This window comes from Uranotaenia lowii, chromosome 3 (assembly GCF_029784155.1).
Source record: "Uranotaenia lowii strain MFRU-FL chromosome 3, ASM2978415v1, whole genome shotgun sequence".
NCBI lineage: Eukaryota > Metazoa > Arthropoda > Insecta > Diptera > Culicidae > Uranotaenia > Uranotaenia lowii.
This window is the reverse complement of record NC_073693.1, coordinates 251,712,666-251,736,125: the sequence shown is the minus strand read 5'-3', so window position 1 is coordinate 251,736,125 and position 23,460 is coordinate 251,712,666. Positions and strand designations below refer to the sequence as shown.

Here is a 23,460-nt window from a genome sequence, read left to right as displayed (position 1 = left end):
GTCTTTATTTTTGGTTTCAACTCTATTTATCGCATCACACGTTGTTTTCCCAAACGTTTTAGTAAAACAAACTGATTCAACTGTATCATTCGATTAACGCTTGTTTAGATTTCACAACTTGTTTCTATTAGCATTCCATATTTACCGGTTTAGTTGATAGATTATGCAGTTCACTCGTAGCCAATGAAATGTGTCGTTTCGAGTTGATAATACTTTCTCTTTTTCTCCTACTTCCAACTTCCTTCCCAAAACTAAAGGTCTACAAGTTGTGTTAAAGTCCATCATCAAAGCCATGGCTCCGTTGCTCCAGATCGGGCTGCTGGTGTTGTTTGCAATCGTTATATTTGCAATTATAGGATTAGAATTTTATTCGGGTGCTTTGCACAAAAGTTGTTATAGCTTAGAAGATGCCTGTAAGTAGTTTGCTAGATCTATCTATAAAACCATATTGCCATTGACAAATCCTTTTCTTACAACTCTCCTATAGTTGAAATAATTGAAGAAGGTGACCTGCCAACGCCTTGCTACGATGACGACGACACGATGAACGTCGAACTGCCAGTCGGGGTGCACCTCTGCAATCACAATGAAACCGCCTGCATCGAACAGTGGGAGGGTCCCAACTTCGGGATCACCAACTTCGACAACATCGGCTTCGCCATGTTGACCGTGTTCCAGTGCATCACCATGGAGGGATGGACGTCTACTATGTATTGGGTAAGAGGATTTCGTACTTTGTTGAAGCTTATTTAATTTGTTCGATCTTTCTGTTTCAGACCAATGATGCCCTAGGCTCAACGTTTAATTGGATATATTTTGTGCCTTTGATTATTATCGGTTCATTTTTCATGCTCAACTTAGTTCTCGGTGTCCTCAGTGGGTAAGTAACGAAGATCATTGAGTAGTGAGATCGAAAGACTCGTGAAGTATCAAGGACATTAAGACCCTAAGATTTTAAGGCCCTAAAAACCTTATGACCTCAAGTTGGTAAGGTACTGTAATCATCGATGTTGTAAGGTCTTGAGGTAGTCAGGCCTTGAGGTCATATTGTCCTGAGGTCATTAGGTCTTGAGGTCGTAATGCCTTGAGGTCATAAGGACTTGAGGTCATAAACCTATGAGGTCGTAAAAGGTTGAGGTCGCAAGAGCTTAAGTAGAAAGGCCATAAGGTTATAAGGTCTTATAGTTGTAAGGTCTTGAGGTTGTAATGCCTAAAGGTCGTAAGGCCTTTGAGTCATAATGCCTTGAAGCTGTAAGCTCTTGAGGTCTCGGACCTTGATATCTTAGGTCCTACGACCTTAAGGTACTTTGAAGTCGTAGGACCTTGAGATCGTAGGACCTTGAGGTCGTTGGACCTTGAGTTCGTTGGACCTTGAGGTCGTAGGACCTTGTGGTCATAGGACCTTGTGGTCGTAGGACCTCGAAGCCGTAGGACCTTGAATTCATAGGACCTTGAGATCGTAAGAACTTGAGGTCGTAGGACCTTGAGGTCGTAGGACCTTGAGGTCGTAAGTCGTCAAGTTCGTTCCCCGTTAAGCCCATGAGGTCGTGTTTGGAGTTCTTAAGGTCTTAAATTCATAAGGCCTTGAGGATGAAAGGCCTTTAGGACTTCAGGTCATAAGGCCTCGAGGTCGCAAGCCCTTGAGGTCGTAATTTATTGAGGTCTTAAGATCCGAAGGCTATTTGACCATGAGATCGAAGGCCTTAGGGTCGTAAGCCTTTGATTTTGTGAAACCTTGAGGTCATAGGACCTTGAGGTCGTTGGACCTTGAGGTCGTAGGACCTTGAGGTCGTAGGACCTTGAGTTCGTAGGACCTTGAGTTCGTAGGACCTTGAGTTCGCAGGACCTCAGGATCGTTGGACCTCGAGATCGTAGGACCTTGAGATCGTTGGACCTTGAAGTTGTTGGACCTCGAGGTCGTAGGCCCTTGAGATCGTAGGACCTTGAGATCGTAGGACCTTGAGATCGTAGGACCTTGAGATCGTAGGACCTTAAAGTCGTAGGACCTTGAGGTCGTAGGACCTTGAGTTCGCAGGACCTCGAGGTCATAGAACCTCGAGGTCATAGGACCTTGAGATCGTAGGACCTTGAAATCGTTGGACCTTGAAGTTGTTGGACCCCGAAGGCGTAGGACCTTGAGATCGTAGGACCTTGAGGTCGCAGGACCTTGAGTTCATAGGACCTTCAGTTCATGAGACTTTGTGGTCGTAGGACCTCGAGGTCTTAGGACCTTGAGATCGTAGGACCTTGAAATCGTAGGACCTTGATGTTGTAGGACCTTGAGGTCGTAAGTCGTCAAGTTCGTCCCCCGATAAGCCCGTGAGGTCGTGTTTGGAGTTCTTAAAGTCTTGAATTCATAAGGCCTTGAGGATAAAAGGCCTTTAGGACTTCAGGTCGTAAGGCCTCGAGGTCGCAAGCCCTTTAGGTCGTAATTCATTAAGGTCTTAAGACCCGAAGGCTATTAGACCATAAAATCGAAGGCCTAAGGGTCGTCAGCCCTTGATTTTGTGAAACCTTGAGGTCGTAGGACCTTGAGGTCGTTGGACCTTGAGTTCGTAGGACCTTGAGTTCGTAGAACTTTGAGTTCACAGGACCTCGAGGTCGTAGGACCTTGAGATCGTAGGACCATGAGGTCGTTGGACCTTGAGATCATAGGACCTTCAGTTCGTAGGACCTTGTGGTCGTAGGACCTCGAGGTCGTAGGACCTTGAGATCGTAGGACCTTGAGATCGTAGGACCTTGAGGTTGTAGAACCTTGAGGTCGTAAGTCGTCAAGTTCGTCCCCCGTTAAGCCCTTGAGGTCGTGTTTGGAGTTTTTAAGATCTTGAATTCGAAAGGCCTTGATGATGAAATGCCTTTAGGTCTTAAGGCTTTGAGGTCGTAAGGCATCGAGGTCGCAATCTCATGAGGTGCATTGAGGTCTTAAGATCCGAAGGCTCTAAGACCATGAGATCGAAGGCCTTAAGGTCGTAAGCACTTGATTTTGTGAGGCCTTGTGGTCTCTAAGCCTCAAAGTCATAAGTTCTTGAGGTCGTAAGGGTATGAGGTCGTAAGATCATGAAGTTGTAAGGCCTTGAGGTCGTTAGGCCTTGATGTCGTGAGAAATTGATGTTTTAAGGCCTTTAGGTCATTAATTATTGAGGTCGTAGGGCCTCGAGATCGTGACGTCATCAGATCGTAAGGTCATGAGGTCGTAAGCCTTAATGACGTAAGGCCTTGAGATTGTAAGGTCGTAAGGTCGTTACGCCTTAAGACCTAACACCCATGAGGTATTAAATAGCCTTTAGGTCGTACTTTCTTGAGGCCTCGAAGTCAGTAGACAAATTATTAATCAGATTCTCATCCTTTCCAGTGAATTTGCACGGGAGCGAGAAAAGGTGGAAAACCGGCAGGAGTTCTTGAAGTTGCGCCGCCAGCAACAGCTCGAAAAGGAATTGAACGGATTCGTCGAGTGGATCTGCAAAGCGGAGGAAATCATTCTGGCCGAGGACCGAACCACCGAAGAGGAGCGCATGTACATAATGGAAGCCCGCAAGAAAGCCGCCGCCAAGCGGAAAAAACTGAAAAATCTCGGCAAATCAAAATCTTCGGAAACCGACGACGAAGACGCGACGACCGAGTCGGGTGACGAAGGCATCCTCAAGAAGGAAAAGAAACCGGCCAAGTCGGGCTTTTGGCGCGCAGAGAAGCGCTTTCGGTACGGGATCCGGCATACCGTCAAAACCCAGTGGTTCTACTGGTTCGTGATAGTGTTGGTGTTTCTGAATACAATCTGCGTGGCCGTTGAGCACTATGGGCAGCCCAACTGGCTGTCCTTATTTCTATGTAAGTAAATCTGGCCTTGGTGGACGCTGATGCTTCCAAAAAAATACACCCACGCCACTCTCATCGTCTCTCTGTGGATTTGCCATCATCGTGAGCTGAACAAATGTGTTTCACAAGCCCTTTTCCGGTTGTTTCATTGCCAGTAGTTTTGCGGTTTCTTTGTGTAGTGCACTACTATCTATTGTTCCTTAACTTATTAATTGGATTTTTCTTTCTTTCGTAGGTAGCCACCTTCGTTTGTTAATACAATATTTGTGTATGAATGTGAAATCGAGTGCGCTTACACGTGACGCTGTACGCCAGATTGCCGGTCTTCGGCGAGAGGCCTCATTAAGACAGCGATTTGTGAGTTATGAAACTCCGGGCGCAAAATGTCACCGCAATTTTTGTTTTGTCGAGTTTTGTATCTCACACTTCCCCCCCCTCGTGAGATTAGCCTGACCAACTTGCCGAATGGTGCGGCAATTGCATACAGGGTCACGTTCCATGTCGATGGAAGCTGTGTTGTATGTGCAGCATTTTTTCCCTTTCAGAATTGTAGTATAGTGACAGTGGCGTAATCAGTGTTGTCAAATCAACAATTTGAAAAATGTAATCGGCTGTTTTATATTATAGAATGTTTCCTTTAAATAGTTGTTCTTCTTTGCTTTTTTAATGTTTAACTGTTTATAAATCGTTATACTAACCTGTGAAAGAAATTTTGAATGTGCTTTGCGGAAAACTATACGGTTAGGGATCTGAGGATCATTGTCATTTAAAAGTTTTACGTGCTATATTTTACCGTTAAACATGAAAAAAAAATCGTACCTTTAGCTAATTATTTTCTCTAGCGCTTAAAACGTACGAATAAGGTGACAGATAACGCCCAACTTGTGTAGTTTTTGTCGCTTAACACGTTCGTCGCCACGCTAATTTTGGTAGTTTTACTAACCGGGCCCAAAGAAATTCTCGGAGCGAAAAATTTAGGAGGGAGAACTTCAAGATTTGCAACGTGTGGCTGAACTGAGCGTCTTGTTTGAGTAAGAAAGCGTCAAACATTTTTTATGTGACGGGGCCTCCCAGGAAATACACCCGTCACCCGAATATTGGTGTGGCGGGTGTATTTCCTGAAAGGCCCTGTCACATCAAAAACGTGACGCTCTTTTACTCATATTAGCCACACGTTGCAAAGCTGGGACTCTCCTTATTTATTTTGTCGCTCCGAGAACTTCTTTGGGCCTGGCTAGTAAAACTACCAAAATGACGTACCGACGAACGTGTTAAGAAAGTATTGAAATTTATGTGTGTATACAACCTCCACTTTGGTAGAAAAATGCTGTTTTTCAACTTTCATACGATCTTTCTATAATGTAGGTATTTGGAACGTATATCAAAATAGCATAAGAATATAGCTACTAAAATGCTTTGAAAAGTATTGTCATAAACATTTCCTGAGCAAAAATACTTTTTTATCTGTGATTCTATCATCATTTTTTTTTTGGAAAGAAAAATGAGAATGAGTTCTGATTTGTTTATCTTTTATTCAATGTATCAAAAAGATGAATTATGAAATTTGCCATGGATAAATTTTAAAATTATTCGGTAAGCACTTTAATTGGAAAAAAATCAGTTATTAGAATCTTAACTGCAGTTTAAGACCAGGTAATGTCGCTCAACTTTAAACAGGATTCAAATTCAGATTAAACACGTTTATCGCTTAGAGTGGGTGATGCAAAATACCTCGAAATTTGGAAAGTCATTACACAAACTTGGAGATAGATTATCTCAGATTATAACCATATTCTCTTCTGTTCTCTAGCCGAACTTTGGGCCGAACTGATATTTCCGTTGATGTTTTGGCTTTTCAAAGTTGGACATTTTTTGAATGGGTGACGCTTGGCGACGAACGTGTTAAAGTTTCATAAATTTAAATTTGAACTGAGCTTCATCACAAGCTCACTGATCTGAGCTACATAACAAGCCCAAAATAAATTGAAATGAATTTTGTGTTTTGTAAACCAATATAATATCATAGGCTCATGGTTCCTAACAATTCTAATCATCATTTTAGTTTTGAAAACCACTGCCATAGAGTATTAAAATCTTATTTTTCAAATTTTTCCGGGATCTCGGAATGTCCCGGGAAAAGGATTGTCTGATTTCCCGATTCTGGGAACGTTAAAAGGGGAATTATGGCCATACTTAAAAGCTTAAATAAATATGTGAGTTCCATAACTGTGACGTATTTATTCACTCAAGATGGCCATTTGCTATTTATCTAAGAATCGAAAAAGTAAAGAAGTTCTTTGAAAATTTCATTTAATGTTCGTGTTTCAAAAGCTAAAATCAGTGTCTGTGTTGGGCAAATTAAGCACCCCCCTGAGGCATGAAGAACAACCTCAAAACATAGGCATGACTTTGTTTGGGAAGGTGCCTAATCGGGATTGCGCATATGGCACCCTTTCAAATAATCGAATTTCAAATCAAAATAACTTTGTTTGCAACATAACTCAAAACAAGCACTGATGGGTTTGAGGAGCCAGAGGTACAAGACTTACCCCTTCTGATTCCGCTTCAAGACACTTTACTGACTGGTGCCTTTCAGGAAACTCCTCAGTTTTTGCTGGAAAATTACATTTACTATACTTATTACAAAATGTCTCCAAATTTAAGTCACACGCAGTTATTGTAATAGTGATGCAATAACCAATTTTAAGTAAAATAGAAATTGTTTTGATAAATCCTACTTGTTAAAAATAATACATAGAAAATAGAAGCTCAGGCTACCAAAAGCATATTCATAGGCTTCCGGTTAGTAATATGTTAAGGTCGTGGCACACCAAAAATCGTTTTTTAACAATAATTGAAAAAAGTGATTTCAATTTGCTCTGTAACATGGTGGAATCGATCGGGAAAAGTTGAAAGCTGAATTTAGAACAGGTCTCAGTGTTTGAAACTTCTAAAAAATGTGTTTCGATTGCCCCAATAATGTGATCAAATTTTTCGCGGTCAAAATCTGGGGTATGAATGGGAAAAAACCCCTTAGATCGGCTTGTTCAGTGAAAGAAAGTGCAGTTTTTTATTTTCTGCTCACCCAAAGCTGTGCGGGGAGAGATGACTCGCACTGTACACAAGAGTCAGATTGTCAACACATAAGAGTGCTAACACAGTTTTTATTTTGGTACGTTTACGAGAAAAGACACTGCTTTCCGAACCCTACCTAATGATGTAGCATGTGTCTTGATTTTTAGGATTAATTATGATTTTTGAGAGACCGTCCTGATTTTTAAAATTTTTTAAATTTCCCGGATTTTTTCATATACGGTTTTCAAAATGCCCGAATTTTCCTGTTTTTCAACTAAACATTATTTAAGTCAAATATGATCAAATGAATTGTTGGTCAACATTTTGATCTGCAGAACTTTTAAATGAAAGTATAGATTTGAATGTGGCAACGCTGACAGAGGGGAAGGATTGTTGTTATTTTTTGTACATTTTGTGGTGGGAGTCAAAATAAAATATTTCTCCATTCACACTGAAATGCATGACTGAAACACTCGAGCACTCTTGTCTAAAATTCGCTATCGCCCACTCAGGTGCGGAAGCTCTCATAATTGCTGTCCTAGTCACTTACAACCAGAGATGCCAATGTGCCTGATTTTTTTAGGATTTGTCTGATTTTTCAAGGCTCAGCCTGACAACCTTAAACCATGCATTGGATTTCCCTGATTTTCGAAAATAAGCCTTATTGGGTTGCAAGGAACTGCATAAGGTACCCTATAAAGTAAAAATGTGTAGTGACGACAAAAAAAATCATAACTTCGAGCGAAATGTCTGTTATTTTGACGTATCCTGATTTTTATAGCACCAGTCCCTGATTTTTGAAAAAAATATTGGCAACCCTTCCTACAGCTCATGTTAACTCGGATGACGTGTCTGTAGGGTCTTCCTGTATCTGTCAATTTTCCTGTTTTCCAGCCAAACTCAATCCGGTCATTTTCACTCCTCTGCCCGACGTTGTTCCCCTCCTCCTCCCGTTCTCCACTCCCTCTTCCGTCCACCGTTTTGCCAGTTTTCTCCCCTCCATTCGGTCAGTCTCAATGTCTTTTCAATAACCAGGTGTGTCATTCGGATTCAACAATATCTTCATAAAAGGTACGATCCAATGTAGAACCCTACATCCCTACTTTTCGTTAAATGAAAAATGTTAAAGTAAATTTGAAACATTTCTATCATTTGGCTTTAATATCTGTTTGTCGAAAATCAATCTCATTTCCTATAATATACTATCCGTTTCGTTAACTGCATTTCAAATAATTTCAGTTCATACACAATACATCGTTCATCATTCCCATATTTGTAAGAATTTTTTTTTTTAGCGTTACATCATAACAGAATATATAATCTTATGAGTATGATAAACAACTTCTTAAACAGCTTCTGAAGTTTCACAAAAACGACACCAAAAACTCTTGGCATTGTTTTAATTGTCACGGCGATACAACTAGAAAGGTTATCTAATAAACCTCTACTAATTAAGATCTTTTCTTCTACTCCGATAAATATACACCTACTCAACATAAAATTTTCTATTTATCGACGTCAACAAAGCTATTTAACCATAGATCGTGAACAACGATTTCCGATCGTTGATAACCCGCTGGTTATCGCAACATCCACACGGAGAACAGTCGAGTCTGCGACTTGGTGCACCTTTAATTTGACGCTCTATTTCCCTAACTCATCGCGGTATTGACATCACTTATACAATATGTTCAGTTTTAGCGCACACTTACATATAATCATTAACTACCTTAGGACACACCACTCTCACATCCTGCCCCGATTTTAAATTGCCTACAAACAGAGCAGACAATGAACAATCCCTGTACAACAGCTATCCGCTTGCTCGTCCATTCAAGCTGATATTACTTCCTCGTTCAGCACACCTTTACATCGAAAATAATTGTATACCGTCCTAACCAGTGGCTTGGACACTTGGACCTTCAAGCCAACGCTTTTTTTAGCGAACTCTCAAAGAACCAACATTTGGTAGCGACTCACCCCTTTCGTGAATACCTCCTTCTTTAAGCCCTTGTAAACTGTACTAATTCCAAAAAAATACAATGGAAAACTTCTTCAAAAACGATGCATCATCCATGAAAACAATTTCTCCAAAAGACACCGACACTCGTTAATAACCCAAGAATACTACGGTACAACCATAAAGGAATATCCTCAGTGCTTCCCAAAATCTCGGAGACAGTACCAGCCTAAGCAGCATAGCGCTCCTGGGATGCAACCCCTGAATCTCAAATCAACTATCTGACAGATAAAACTCTAACAAATTCATCCATATGAGGGTGAGTAGTATGGATGCCATCAATTCTTAAATACTACTCTCGACCTATTGGGCTTGGGCCTGCTAAAAAAAATAAAGCTTGCTCTTCACTCTTACCCAGATTTCAATAAGAATGACAGCTAATCGGAGTGAACTTGGAGCAAAGGCTGTTGCTTTTTCTGTTTAACACACGAGAAAACGTATACCGCGATCTCGAGCGCGCCCATCGCCCATTGGATATGAACGCAGGAAATGGCCGATCCTCATTCAGTCATACTTACTTGATATATGGAGAAAATTTGACCCTATTATTATCTTGCTAGACAACTCAGCTTAGCATAGTTCTAAACCGAAAGAATCTTTGCGCTCGGCTTCAGGATAGTCCAAGCTACGTTGTGTGCTAATCTACCTCCTTTCTGCCCTTGAAGTAAACATAGCTCAACAACCTGACTGCTTCTGTTTATTTTAATTTTCATTCGGAGAAATGGACCTTTCAAATATATTTGAATCAAATCCTGACGTTACATTGAACATAATACGCAAAATCATTCAATAGTACTACTTGCTAAAGCGCTTAATTTATTTTCTTGAAATTTTTAAACATTTCAATTGAGCAAATTATACAAATCTTCTATTTCATTTTAAACTCCACTTCGGGACAATACGACTGAACAAACATTCTTACATCTAGGCTGTCCACATCTTACGAATTTGCTTAGTTTTACTTTCATCTCTATGCTTCCAGTACTAGAGATAAACATAGCCCAATGCTATCGTAACACACTTGTCAAATCTACTACAAAACTTTTAACTTTAGCTTTCCGTTTAGTGTAATTCTCATCTTTTCCACCTGCACTAGAGATATCCGTAGCTCAATGCTACTTCCAAAGTTACAAAGTTCACTGCAGTAGATTTATCGTACTTAGCTCCCTGCTAAGTTAAAACATTCCACTCTATGCTCCTCGCACTGGAAATGAACATAGCATCCTACTAAGTCCATACACTCCACTCTAGGCTCCCTGCACTAGAGTTGAACATAGCTCTTACCTGATGTTCTAACACTCCACTCTAGGTTCCTCGCTCTAGAGTTGAACATAGCGTCCTGCTAATGTTCTAACACTCCGCTCTAGGCTCCCGGCACTAGAGTCGAACATAGCTCCCAGCTGATGTTCTGACAAACCACTCTAGGCTCCCAGCACTAGAGTCGAACATAGCCCTCAGCTGATGTTCTGACACTCCACTCTAGGCTCCCAGCACTAGAGTCGAACATAGCATCCTGCTAACGTTCTAACACTCCGCTCTAGGCTCCCGGCACTAGAGTCGAACATAGCTCCCAGCTGATGTTCTGACACTCCACTCTAGGCTCCCAGCACTAGAGTTGAACATAGCTCCCAGCTTATGTTCCAACACTCCACTCTAGGCTCCCTGCACTAGAGGTACATTGCTTCTTGCTGTAACACACGCTTATCTTGGTTCCCTGCTCTAGACCGATCTAACTCAGCTCCCTGCTAAGCTTCACACAAATGCCTCCTGCATCAGGTGCAATTAACCTTCATTATGGAACGCCCTACGCTCCCTGCGCAGAAGTCAGCAGCCTCCAGCTTTTCCGTTGACATTCCAATATAATACAACTTAGGTCTAAGCTAAAAGCTAACATTCAGTTCTATGCTTCCTGCACGGACTACCTGAAAATGCATTTCAGAAAAATAACTCACTTATCAAGGTATCATAGTAAACTGCCGACTCTGCTAAAATAGGCAGATGAACTCAACAATATTTGTTCGCTACAATTAATTAGTTTCTACCTGATTAATCTTAATAAACAACACATTTCATATCTCTATCCTTGAAAGTTAATTCTTTAAATGACCGATAAAATCACTTATCATCAATTAATAGTTTTGAGATGTATCTGCTTTATCTTACAATTCCATGCACGGATATTGTATGTAAGTTGAGGTTTCCAGAGCCAACGCAACTGTAACTGAGGTATTTAACGAAATCGTAGAAAATCAATTTTTTTTTAAATTACGTACAATATTTTACTAAACGTACTTTATGTTCACAGTTCACAGAATGCTCATGATTTATTCTACTGATAGAAAACTAAACTCGAGAATATTTTCTAAACATAAACAATTGTTTTTTTTTTCAACAAACATAATCTAATCTGAACACTTCGAAGACTCAACAACTCATTAAACTTTCAGGGTAAAACCCTTCTGTTCCGAAGTCTCCGTTCCGGACAGATTGGTAGCCAATCCAGGACAGATCACTTATTGTTGCATACACTCTTATGAGGGTTCGCATTGATCGTTTTTCTACGTCAGAACCATCAGAATTCATTATCTGATTTTCAGTCAGTAAACCACATGAGAACTTATTTAAGAATAATTAAATTTGGAATAACAATAACCATCACAAAATAGTTAGTGCATGTGTATCTGGCTTACATCTCATATAAAAGTAAAGGAAAATTACCATTGTTATCACTTTCTTATCACAAACATCGCAAGTCATTTCATCCTTAGTCAACTTACCGAGCTTATTCTGCTTCATATTTAATAATCACAGGTCACTATATTCACATTTGTTCTTTTTTTTTTTAAACTTCAAAACTGAATAATCACAATATTACACATCGCTTTATCATGACTTTTTTATATTCTTAAACATATTTTCTTTAACACAGCCTTTATGTCCTCGAAATTCCGGTCAAGAGCCCATAGTTCAATGGCAAACATATTCAAAATTTTGGCTAGACGCAAAAGCATGACGAGATGGAAACCCAAATTAATCACCGATAAATTATCACTAATGCTTTAAATAAAAAAAAACACTTATTTCCCGAGTTCTCATATCTATCCATTCTTTTCCATTTTCGCCAAAATTTTAATACAGTAGCGCCATTTTCCTTTTCACTTTCGAACAAATTTCCAAAGAGCCCGTCAATTTTTTCAACTCCACCCTTGGTAATGTCTAGAATAGAAACTTGCGTACCTTATTCCTCTGCGGTTCCTTCTCCCGCTCGTCGCCAGTTGTAGGGTCTTCCTGTATCTGTCAATTTTCCTGTTTTCCAGCCAAACTCAATCCGGTCATTTTCACTCCTCTGCCCGACGTTGTTCCCCTCCTCCTCCCGTTCTCCACTCCCTCTTCCGTCCACCGTGTTGCCAGTTTTCTCCCCTCCATTCGGTCAGTCTCAATGTCTTTTCAATAACCAGGTGTGTCATTCGGATTCAACAATATCTTCATAAAAGGTACGATCCAATGTAGAACCCTACAGTGTCGAGCAATTTGACAACCATCAAAATTACAGGCAACGATTTTGTGGGCCCATAACAAACCTGACATTTTGCTGTCAAGGAACTGGACTGAATGTCAAATCCGAGAGAATTATGAATGATAACACACTGAAACAACAATCATTTGGGTTCTTCATTGGTTGAAATTTTGACTTTTTCAACTCCGTTCCTACTCCATTGAGAGGAAAACACCATAAACATCTCTCCCGATGGATAAAAAAAAGAAAAAGATTCTTGTTGGCAAGAAGAACCAGGTTGCCAACCCCCAATTCGAGCATAATCAGCGAAAGAGAATAACATTCGGAAGTAAAACTGAAAGCAGTGCTGTTTTCTCCCGGCTCATTGTTGTTTGGATGGAGCCCTGAAGAGTCGACCAACCAAGATATAAATAAAATATTTTAAAAGATTCAGAACACTGAAACTAGTCCAAAATTTATCTTTTACTTATTCTACATCGAATCCACCTTGTTACAAAACCAACTTATTTCGTTTATTTGAGTTATTGGCCAAATGATTTTTCATTGTCATTTCCACCTGAGATGAACCGCGACCTTTAGTTAGTTTAAATATGAGGAACAAGTTGTACAACATCATGTTGCATGGGGCAGTTACCATTTTAACTGAAAAAATATCAAGATACTGTAAATACTTCATAAGAGTATTAATTTAAGAAAATTCCTACTTTCGTAGAACAAAGCGGTGCTCACTTTCCCCGGGTTCCTCATTTTGCCCTTATTTTCTCGATATTGACGTAGTTTGACTTTAACTTATACACATGGTTTTCGATTTGTCAGTTAAAAATATTCCTGATTACGTCACTCAATTTACGTTACTGTATATACCTTCTACTGTTATGTTCCGATTGTAGCTAACACCTTCGATGCTTCAGAGGTAATTTGTTGTTTGAACTTTATATGTGTTTATTTTTTGCCCATAGATTTGCACTGCATTGCAATATTTGTACCAAACAAATCAACTGTATATAAATTCTTTTAGCCTTCTCTGTGTCGGTCTCTACTGGGATTTCGCTGGCGAAATTCTGCAAGGGCACCGCTTCCTGTCTATTTTGCTACCCACCATATGTATTCTGTGTGATTTGCGCCAACTGCTATCAAATCATCACCGATCGCTCCCTTCCAGAAGCGCGCCCCCGATCGTTTTGAAGCTAACCATCTATTTTTGTATTCTAGACTACGCCGAATTTGTGTTCCTAGGCTTGTTCATGTGCGAAATGTTGATCAAAATCTATGCGCTCGGACCACGGATATATTTCGAGTCGGCGTTCAACCGCTTCGATTGCATAGTTATCGCTGGTTCAATCTTCGAGGTGGTTTGGTCCGCCTACAAAGAGGGTTCCTTCGGTATTTCCGTGCTACGAGCCCTCCGGCTACTGCGCATCTTCAAAGTCACCAAATACTGGTCCTCGCTGCGCAACTTGGTCATCTCTTTGCTCAGTTCTATGCGTTCTATTATCTCGCTCCTGTTTTTGCTCTTTCTGTTCATACTGATATTCGCGCTGCTCGGAATGCAGCTATTCGGGGGTCAGTTCATCTTACCCGAAGGCACACCACCAACCAACTTCAATACGTTCACCATCTCACTGCTAACAGTGTTCCAGATCCTCACCGGTGAGGATTGGAACGAGGTCATGTATCTAGGCATCAACTCCCAGGGTGGACACGAAAGTGGGATGATCTACTCACTGTACTTCATCATACTGACACTGTTCGGAAACTACACCCTGCTGAACGTGTTCTTGGCTATCGCTGTCGATAATTTGGCGAACGCACAAGAACTGACCGCAGCAGAAGAGCAGCAGCAGGAACGAGACAAGCTGAAGCAGCAGATGGAACTGGAGAAGGAGATGGAAGCACTGCAGAAAGCGAAAGAAGGCACTCCGACCGCGGAGGAGGCGGAAGCCAAAAAGGAAGAGGAAGCCAAGAAGGAGGAGGAAAAGAAGGAGGCGGAAGAAGCGGAAGAGCAAGCGGAAGGTCCGAAACCAATGCTGCCGTACTCGTGCATGTTCATATTCTCGTCTACCAATCCGTAAGTAACAAATCGCCGATGGTTTAACGAATACGCTGACTGTAATAACTAACTTCTACTGATGTCGACCAATGCTTATACTGATGTCTCCCTACAGAATGCGCCGCGCCGCACATTGGGTAGTCAATCTACAGTATTTTGATTTCTTCATCATGATCGTCATTTGTCTGTCGTCGATTGCGTTAGCGGCGGAAGATCCGGTCCAGGAAGATGCACCCCGAAATTTGGTGCTAAACAATGTGGATTACGCATTTACTTGCGTATTTGCGATGGAATTGCTGTTGAAGGTGATCGATTTGGGTGTAATTCTGCATCCTGGTAGCTATCTACGCGAAATTTGGAACATCATGGACGCTGCCGTCGTAGGCTGTGCGGTGATCAGTATCGGTTTCGACATCAGTGGAAGTGATGCGGCCGCCGATTTGTCAACAATCAAATCACTCAGAGTATTGCGAGTGTTGCGGCCGCTGAAAACCATCAAGCGAGTTCCGAAGCTGAAGGCTGTGTTCGATTGCGTTGTGGGATCACTCAAAAATGTCATCAACATTCTGATCGTCTATATTCTGTTTCAGTTCATCTTTGCTGTCATCGCGGTGCAGTTGTTTAATGGGAAATTTTTCTTCTGCTCCGACGACAGCAAGCACAATAGCATCGACTGCCAGTGAGTATATTGATTCTATGATGAGTATTTTTTTACTTCAAACTGAATTTAATGCAGCTTAGCAGGTGCAGCTAGCTTGAGGGAACAGCTTAAAAGTCGTCATTCTGATAATGAGAAGAGTTCTTGAAAAGTATTGTTTAAAATATCGAAGATGTCACAAAGTTTAACATACACTGATAGAAAAATATCCAACGGAATAAAGAAGATATCTTTGTTGTATGAATGTAAAATGATTCCGATATACTGTTGAATCTAATGAATATTAGAACAAATTGTCTACTGCTAGACAGCTAATGATAGTCTCTTCCTAGTTCTAGGTTACAGACATAGCGTCCAAGCTCTTAGTCAGCTTTTTTAGCTTTCAATGTGATATTTTCTTAAATGTATCTAACTCACGTTTGGTTCCTAATTCTGTGCATCACACAGAGGTTCGTATTTCGTTTACGACGACGTGGACGGAATGCCGCACCATGCCAAACGAGAATGGAAGACGCAATACTTTCACTACGACAACGTGGCCACAGCCATGCTTACACTGTTTGCTGTGCAAACGGGCGAGGGCTGGCCTCAGTGAGTATTGACCCAAAGTGACATCATGAGCTTGAAAAATTCTCATTTCATGGTCTAATCCCCCACAGAGTCCTTCAAAACTCCATGGCAGCTACCTACGAGGATCAGGGACCAATCCAAAACTTCCGCATCGAAATGTCCATCTTCTACGTCGTCTACTTCGTAGTGTTCCCATTCTTCTTCGTCAACATATTCGTTGCCTTGATTATCATCACCTTCCAGGAGCAGGGAGAAGCAGAACTGCAGGACGGAGAAATCGATAAGAATCAGGTATTTGAGGTGTCCGAATTTTTGCTGACATAGGCATTACCACTTTCTATTTCTAGAAATCCTGTATCGATTTCACGATCGGTGCAAGGCCGTTGGAACGATATATTCCTACCAAACATAGCGGGTTTAAGTACACCGTTTGGAGGATTATAGTTTCTGCTCCGTTTGAGTACTTCATTATGTCGTTGATTGTCTTCAACACACTTCTTCTGATGCTTAAGGTAATTTTACAGTATTTTTAACAAATACAAGAACTTCGAACTACAAAATTTGTAAACTTCATTTTGCAGTGCCATAATCAGAACAAAAAACTCGAAAACTTTATGAAGTACCTGAACATGATATTCACCGGGATGTTCAGCGTGGAAACAGTACTGAAAATCATTGGTTTTGGAGCTAGGGTAAGGACGTACGTTCCTATGACATTGAAAACACTTCTCAACACCAATATTCTTTTCAGAACTTTTTCAAAGATGCGTGGAACGTGTTCGATTTGATCACTGTCATCGGCAGTATAGTGGACGCAACGATTCTGCTTCTCTGGGTATGACCTTAAATCCCTTGATCTACCCAAATTTTACTGATGTTTCCTGCTAACATTTCTAGGAAAATTCGTTCAACGTCGGCTTTCTGCGGCTCTTTCGAGCGGCTCGTTTGATCAAGCTGCTCCGTCAGGGTGACACCATCCGGATCCTGCTGTGGACCTTCGTTCAGTCCTTCAAAGCACTGCCATACGTCTGCTTGCTAATCGCCATGTTGTTCTTCATTTATGCCATTATCGGAATGCAGGTATGTTATTAGAAGTCTTCTATAAGTATTTATTTTTTCCACTTTTTACATAAAACAATTTTTTGTTTACAAACTATTTGACTTCTTCGTTTTCTTCACAGGTTTTTGGAAACATCGAGCTAGATCCAGACACTGCCATTAGCAGACACAACAATTTCAGATCCTTTTTGGACGGTCTTATGTTGTTATTCAGGTAAGTTTAAGAAAAGAAATTGGTATTTTATAATTAGGAGTCCGGGTCATCCTATTTGATAAACTAGTCGTATTCCTATTCTGAATATTTTCACAAGTCAAATTTTTAAGACAATGTACTTACCGAACTAATATATGGATCTCTGTCGCAGTAAGCATTTTCTAGCTCTCAGTAAAGCGTTGTACTTTTCCCTGACCCCTTTGTAGACCAAGGTATAACGCTGCGATTCTTTCTCCTCTTTCGTTTCCGAATCTTATTTTGTATGGCATTTACTATTACTCAGAGCTGAAGTTGTCCGAGTTTTTTGTCCAACATATCTATCTTTTAGGTGACGTGACATTGAATGGCATCTGCCTAACGAAGATACAGATATAGTTATAGAAAAATACGTTTGAACTTAGATGGAGCACAATTCAATTGCAATTTTATCTTTGTGGGGTGGAATCAAGTTGCTGTTAGGTCAATTCTGGATCTTTGATGAGTCAGTTACAGGTCCAAGGAGAAAATTCAGCTTTGCGCTGCCACAGGAGTATTTTTCCTCTATCTAAAGAATGCCGGGATAGACTTCTTAGTAGTGCCGTTTCTGTTGGGTCCCTCGGTGCGCAGCTTTCGAACATCATCGAAGATCGTCATCACTGGATGCCCCAACGAGATATGTCAGTTAGATATACTTTTGTTATTCTTTATTATTCATTCTGAATTTTGTACTTTAACGACAACGAGGTTGAGAATTATACTAGAAGTTAAAAACGCGAAAACTTGGCTTTCTCTCGTGGTGACACAACAGGTACAAAACAGTTGGCGACGAGGAACCTGTAGATTATCGTTTCCGTTGTTTCTCAACAGTCAAAACAGCAGTTACACGGCGATTTTCGCAAAAAGATACCCACAACCATCGTTCTAACCTCACACCAACCATGAGTGATGCCGAGTTCAAAAGCATCATTGTAAGCCTCGCTACGGTTTCCCAACAAAACGCACAGCTACAAGCTCAACAGCTGGAACAAACGAAGGGATTCCAGGAGACCCTAAACGCACTCCAACAACAACAACAGCAACTCCAGGATTTGGTGAAATCTCTCGCCGCAAAACCCATCGTAGCACCTCCACGGTTAAATGCTACTGGACAAGGAGACAACAAGGAATTCCTCTTAGAGTCTTTGGCTAACACGATGACGGAATTTCATTATGATCCAGACTCCGACGATTGCCTGTTTGATGTTTGGTTCTCCCGCTATGAGGATACATTTTCGCAAGATGCTAATAAGCTGGATGGACCATCTAAAGTTCGACTATTGCTTCGAAAATTAGACACCAAAGCGCACAGCAGGTACGTGAATTACATTTTGCCTAAACAACCCAAAGATTTTTCGTTTGAGGAGACAACAAAGAAGCTCACGGAAATTTTTTCACGACGTACCTCGCTGTTCAACAAGCGGTGCAAATGCTTGCAATACACGAAGCCAGAATCCGACGACTTCATCGCCTACGCCGGTGCGGTTAATCGGCTTTGCGAGGATTTTAAGGTGAGCAGTTTGACCGAGAACGAGTTCAAGGCTCTCATTTTTGTGTGCGGATTGCGTTCTCATCGAGATTCGGAAATCCGTACCAGGCTGCTGTCCAAACTAGAGACGGAAGATGCCGCGGCTCTCACAGTGGAAGCCCTATCCACTGAGTGCCAGCGAATGTTGAACCTAAAATTGGACACTGCCCTGATCGAAAACACTCCTCATTCTTCTGCAGTTTCTATTCATGCTCTTACTGACAAGCAGCGAACAAAACACAATCAGAAGAACAACAAAAAACCACATCACAAGCCGAAAACCGAAGATAAACCTCCTAAATCACCCTGCTGGCTGTGCGGTGGCCCGCATTTCACGAAGAATTGTTCATACTCCACCCACGTCTGCAAAAACTGTAAAGTCACCGGTCATAAGGAAGGTTACTGCGCTTTTGCATCCAAACCGAAACCAAAAACAGCTAGAGATAATTTTTCTGCTCTGAAAAAAATTTCGTCGGTCACATCACTGGTACGTCGGAGACGCAAATTTGTCAGCATTCTCATCAATGGTAAGCCGATCAAACTACAAATCGATACGGCTTCCGATATCACGGTTATTAGTCGGAAAAATTGGATTGCTTTAGGTGCTCCTCCAACAAAACCAACTGAGCACGAAGCTATCAGCGCTTCTGGTGGAAACGTCAACTTGGAAGCAGAGTTTCAGTGCACCGTTACGCTTCAGGATATCAGCAAACCTGCTACCTGCTACATTGCTCCGAGCGATGATCTCAATTTATTGGGCTTAGATCTGATCGATTCGTTCAACTTATGGTCCATTCCATTGTCTTCGGTGTGCAACAGAGTCAGCGTGAAGTCTGGATCCGACGATAAGGTGCGACAGCTACAGCAAATGTTTCCCGAGCTCTTCCAGAACTCCTTGGGATTGTGCACTAAGACACAGGTGAAATTGTACTTGAAGCCAAATTCTCAGCCTGTGTATGTACCACGACGTCCGGTTGCTCAAGCAGCCCACGAAGCTCTGGAAGCCGAACTACAACGACTGGAAGATCTCGGCATTATTACTCCGGTCGAATATTCGTGCTGGGCAGCACCTATTGTAGCTGTCAAGAAGGCGAGTGGCAGTATACGAATATGCGGAGATTACTCGACGGGCTTGAACGACGCTCTCCAGCCAAACAAATATCCTCTCCCCATTCCTGATGATATTTTTTCCTCTCTTGCTGGTATGCGCATATTCAGCATAATTGATTTATCGAACGCTTACTTGCAAATCGAAGTTGACGATGAATCTAAGGATTTGCTCACGATAAACACGCATCGTGGGTTATTCAGGTTCAACCGTTTGGCTCCTGGGGTCAAACCAGCACCCGGGGCCTTTCAAAAGATAATGGACTCCATGGTTTCTGGATTGAAGGGTGTTCGTGTTTATCTGGATGATGTGCTCGTCGGCGGACGAAATGCCGAAGACCACCTTCACAATCTTCGTGCAACTTTAGATCGCATTAAAGATTTTGGTTTCCATTTGCAGCTAGAAAAATGTCGATTTTTTATGGAAGAAATAAAATACCTTGGGCATATTGTGAGCAGCTCTGGAATTCGCCCTGACCCAGATAAACTACAAGCTATATCGAACATGCCTCCTCCAACCAATCTGCAGGAGCTGCGGGCATTTCTTGGCGCCGTAAATTATTACTCAAAATTCGTGGCAGAAATGCATCGATTACGACATCCTCTGGATCAACTTCTCAAGTCGAATGCTCGTTGGAACTGGTCATCGGAATGTCAACAGTCTTTCGAAGAGTTTAAGCAGATATTGAGTTCCGAATTACTTTTGATGCATTTTGACCCTCGCCATGAAATCATCGTTGCGGCTGACGCGTCGAGCACCGGAATCGGTGCCTGTCTCTTGCATCGCCTACCAACTGGAGCAGTTAAGGTGGTTCAGCATCGTAGTCGTTCTCTCACCCCTGCCGAGAGGAACTACGGGCAAATTGAGAAAGAGGGCCTCGCTCTCGTTTTTGGTGTTTTAAAGTTCCATTCGATGATTTATGGAAGACACTTTACCTTGCAAACGGATCACAAACCGTTGCTTTCCATATTTGGATCCCACAAAGGCATACCGGTTCATTCCGCAAATCGGTTACAACGTTGGGCCACTATTCTTCTAAGCTATGATTTTCGTATCGAGTATGTAGCAACGGATAAATTTGGTTATGCCGACGTTCTCTCACGCCTGATAAACAGACATCATCAAGCTGACGAGGACTTGGTGATCGCAACGATTTGCGTCGATGAAGACATGGGAAGTGCACTCGAGTCTTCGCTTCACAACGTTCCAGTAACGCAAGAAATGATACGCAAGGCAACTCAAAGCTCATCATCGTTACAGAAAATTCTTGAATATCATCGTCAAGGTTGGCCAGATTCAGCGAAGAAAATCACCGATCCAGAGGCAAAGCATCTATTCTGCCGTCGTTTTGCTCTCAGTGAGCTAAATGGCTAAATGGCCTTTTGGTTGGAGATAGAATCATCATTCCCGAACCGTATCGCAAACGAATCCTCAAGCAGCTCCACAAGGCTCATCCGGGAATCGTCCGAATGAAATCGATTGCAAGAAGCTATTTTTTCTGGCCGAGGCTGGACAACGACATCGAAGAGGCTTAAAAGGGGAGATGTTGGGTCCCTCGGTGCGCAGCTTTCGAACATCATCGAAGATCGTCATCACTGGATGCCCCAACGAGATATGTCAGTTAGATATACTTTTGTTATTCTTTATTATTCATTCTGAATTTGGTACTTTAACGACAACGAGGTTGAGAATTATACTAGAAGTTAAAAACGCGAAAACTTGGCTTTCTCTCGTGGTGACACAACAGGTACAAAACAGTTTCCTAGGTGCGAGGATGTGGGGAAAAGACTATTTTCTCCGCAGTGCATCTAGCAGTATTTCACTGTCGGAAAATTCCCTCAGATAGCAGAGTTGAGGACTCTTGAAACCATTCGAGCAACTTTGAATCGCAGCGTAGAAGAATTTCGAAGCGTGTGCCGTTTAGCGACACTCGATCTTTTTTTTTTTTTGTTTCGATTATAGTCGTTTTACCATCATTATGGCATTCGCGACTTGACACTAAATAGATGACACTCGATCGATAGTTCCAAAAAGGCTGAGAACCTAGGTTACCAGTTCAAGGTCGGAGTAAACTGACCCCATCAGCTGGTTCGAGTTGCCAATTTACGCCAAATTAGTGGTTGGAATAACTCCACGACAGTTTTCGAAGTAAAACAGGTGTGGGGGTGTCGTCTTCGTCGGAATATATTCGAGTAGTAGCTCGATCATTCCAAGTATATGCTATGACATGTGTGAGTTTAGGTTAAGTGACACTCATTCGGCCTGCGATGGGCAAAAAATCGGACCTCGAATCCTTATGAGGAGTGGTCGGACCTTGAATCGTTTAATAAGAGATCATGCTTCTAATCGTGAAAGGTAAGGATCGAAGGCCAGGGTCTCCAAGTGAGCTGTTTTTTAGTTGGTAACCACAGGTGGTAAATCAAGGTTTATGGATTGTATTCCAAGGCACAGCGAGCCACCGCATTCCCCCAGTTTGCTACCCTGGGTCCATGGGTACAATGGAGGACTCGTGATATACTCCGTGTAAACCCTCCTACTCCCTAAACTCCACCTAGGGCCGTAGATGTACTTCCAATCTCAAACTGTTTAACACACTATCCTTCAATAGTGGAAGGTCTATTCGCCCTTGTGTTCTCCAAGGCAATACTAATAGACGAGACCACTTTCAGTAAAATCTCTCATCATTACGACTCGAAATCGGAACTCTCCTCTCACGACTTGAGAACCCGACATTTCCTCGCAATGACTCGAGATTCCACATAATCCTCTAACTTTGCGATTCGAGGCCTGATCTTTCCTCTAACAACTCATGATCCGACCCCTCCTCGTATCGACTCGAGGTTGACGCTCACATACATACCTCTCCTCTGTATGACTTAAGGCTCGATCTCTCCTCCATAACCTTCAGATCTGACCTCTCCTCGTAATGACTCGAGGTTACCACTTATACCTCTCTTCTTGTTGATTAATGGCATGATCTCTCCTCATGCGACTCGAGATCCGACCTCTTATCGTAAAGACTTGGGGTTGATCTCAAAATCCTCTCCTCTTGAAGACTCCAGGCCTGACCTCTCCACTAACGACTCGAAGCCCGACCTCCAGAATTCGAAGTTTGCCACCTTTATGCCCTTTGAGTGCCGATCGAGAGCAGCTTATTCTTGACTCACGCCTGTCACAGCCCACGAGCGGTACTTAACGCAACTACTCGGATGGTTTCCGACGAAGACGTCAGCCAACACTGACTCGAATGGCTCACTCGGCGTCGAAAGCCACTTAACACGTGGGTATTTTCCGATCGTGTAATAACCCGTTCCTAACGATTTCCAATGCGAAGAAGGTTAAGTTTTATCTCCGTAGCTCCGATTATTGGAAACCGTACTTCTCAGATACTCTTCAAAGGCGGAGCTTTCTACACACGAACGCGGCATACCTAAGGCATCCGCTACCCAGAGATGTTGCCTTATTTTTTTAACTTCAATCCGTGGGGTTGGATGCACACTACTCGACAGCCCCTTTCGATGGAGTCAGAGCAGCTTGTCCTGGACTCGCGCCTGTCACTGTACACATTTGGAACTTTGAACGCGACGACTCAGATGTTTCCCAACAGTGACGATATCCTACACCAACTCAAGAGGCTCGCCTGGCATAAAGAACCACTCTACAGAGGTTTACCCCTTTCCTACGAAGTCCGCTACGAGGAAGGTATTTTCTTATCCCCGCAGTTTCCCCCGTAGGAAGCGGCACTACTCGAATATTCTCCAGTGGTGGGGTATCCTACAGCCCGCATGACCTCAACTACGCATAAGATGATTCCTAATCTTTATAGCTTCGAT

At 42.1% G+C, this 23,460-nt stretch overlaps 1 protein-coding gene across 1 annotated transcript in view; it reads left to right on the top strand.

Annotated features, from left to right (window-relative positions):
• LOC129756293 (voltage-dependent calcium channel type A subunit alpha-1) overlaps positions 1–23,460 on the top strand; it is a 145,585-nt gene that overhangs the window by 87,136 nt on the left and 34,989 nt on the right. The window contains exons 5-17 of the mRNA XM_055753118.1: positions 258–413; positions 488–717; positions 777–880; positions 3,353–3,825; positions 13,638–14,493; positions 14,591–15,154; positions 15,581–15,724; positions 15,793–15,994; positions 16,051–16,215; positions 16,285–16,395; positions 16,455–16,538; positions 16,601–16,783; positions 16,885–16,976. Of these exons, the coding sequence (XP_055609093.1) occupies positions 258–413; positions 488–717; positions 777–880; positions 3,353–3,825; positions 13,638–14,493; positions 14,591–15,154; positions 15,581–15,724; positions 15,793–15,994; positions 16,051–16,215; positions 16,285–16,395; positions 16,455–16,538; positions 16,601–16,783; positions 16,885–16,976 (3,364 nt within the window). The remainder of the gene's footprint in view (positions 1–257; positions 414–487; positions 718–776; positions 881–3,352; positions 3,826–13,637; positions 14,494–14,590; positions 15,155–15,580; positions 15,725–15,792; positions 15,995–16,050; positions 16,216–16,284; positions 16,396–16,454; positions 16,539–16,600; positions 16,784–16,884; positions 16,977–23,460) is intronic.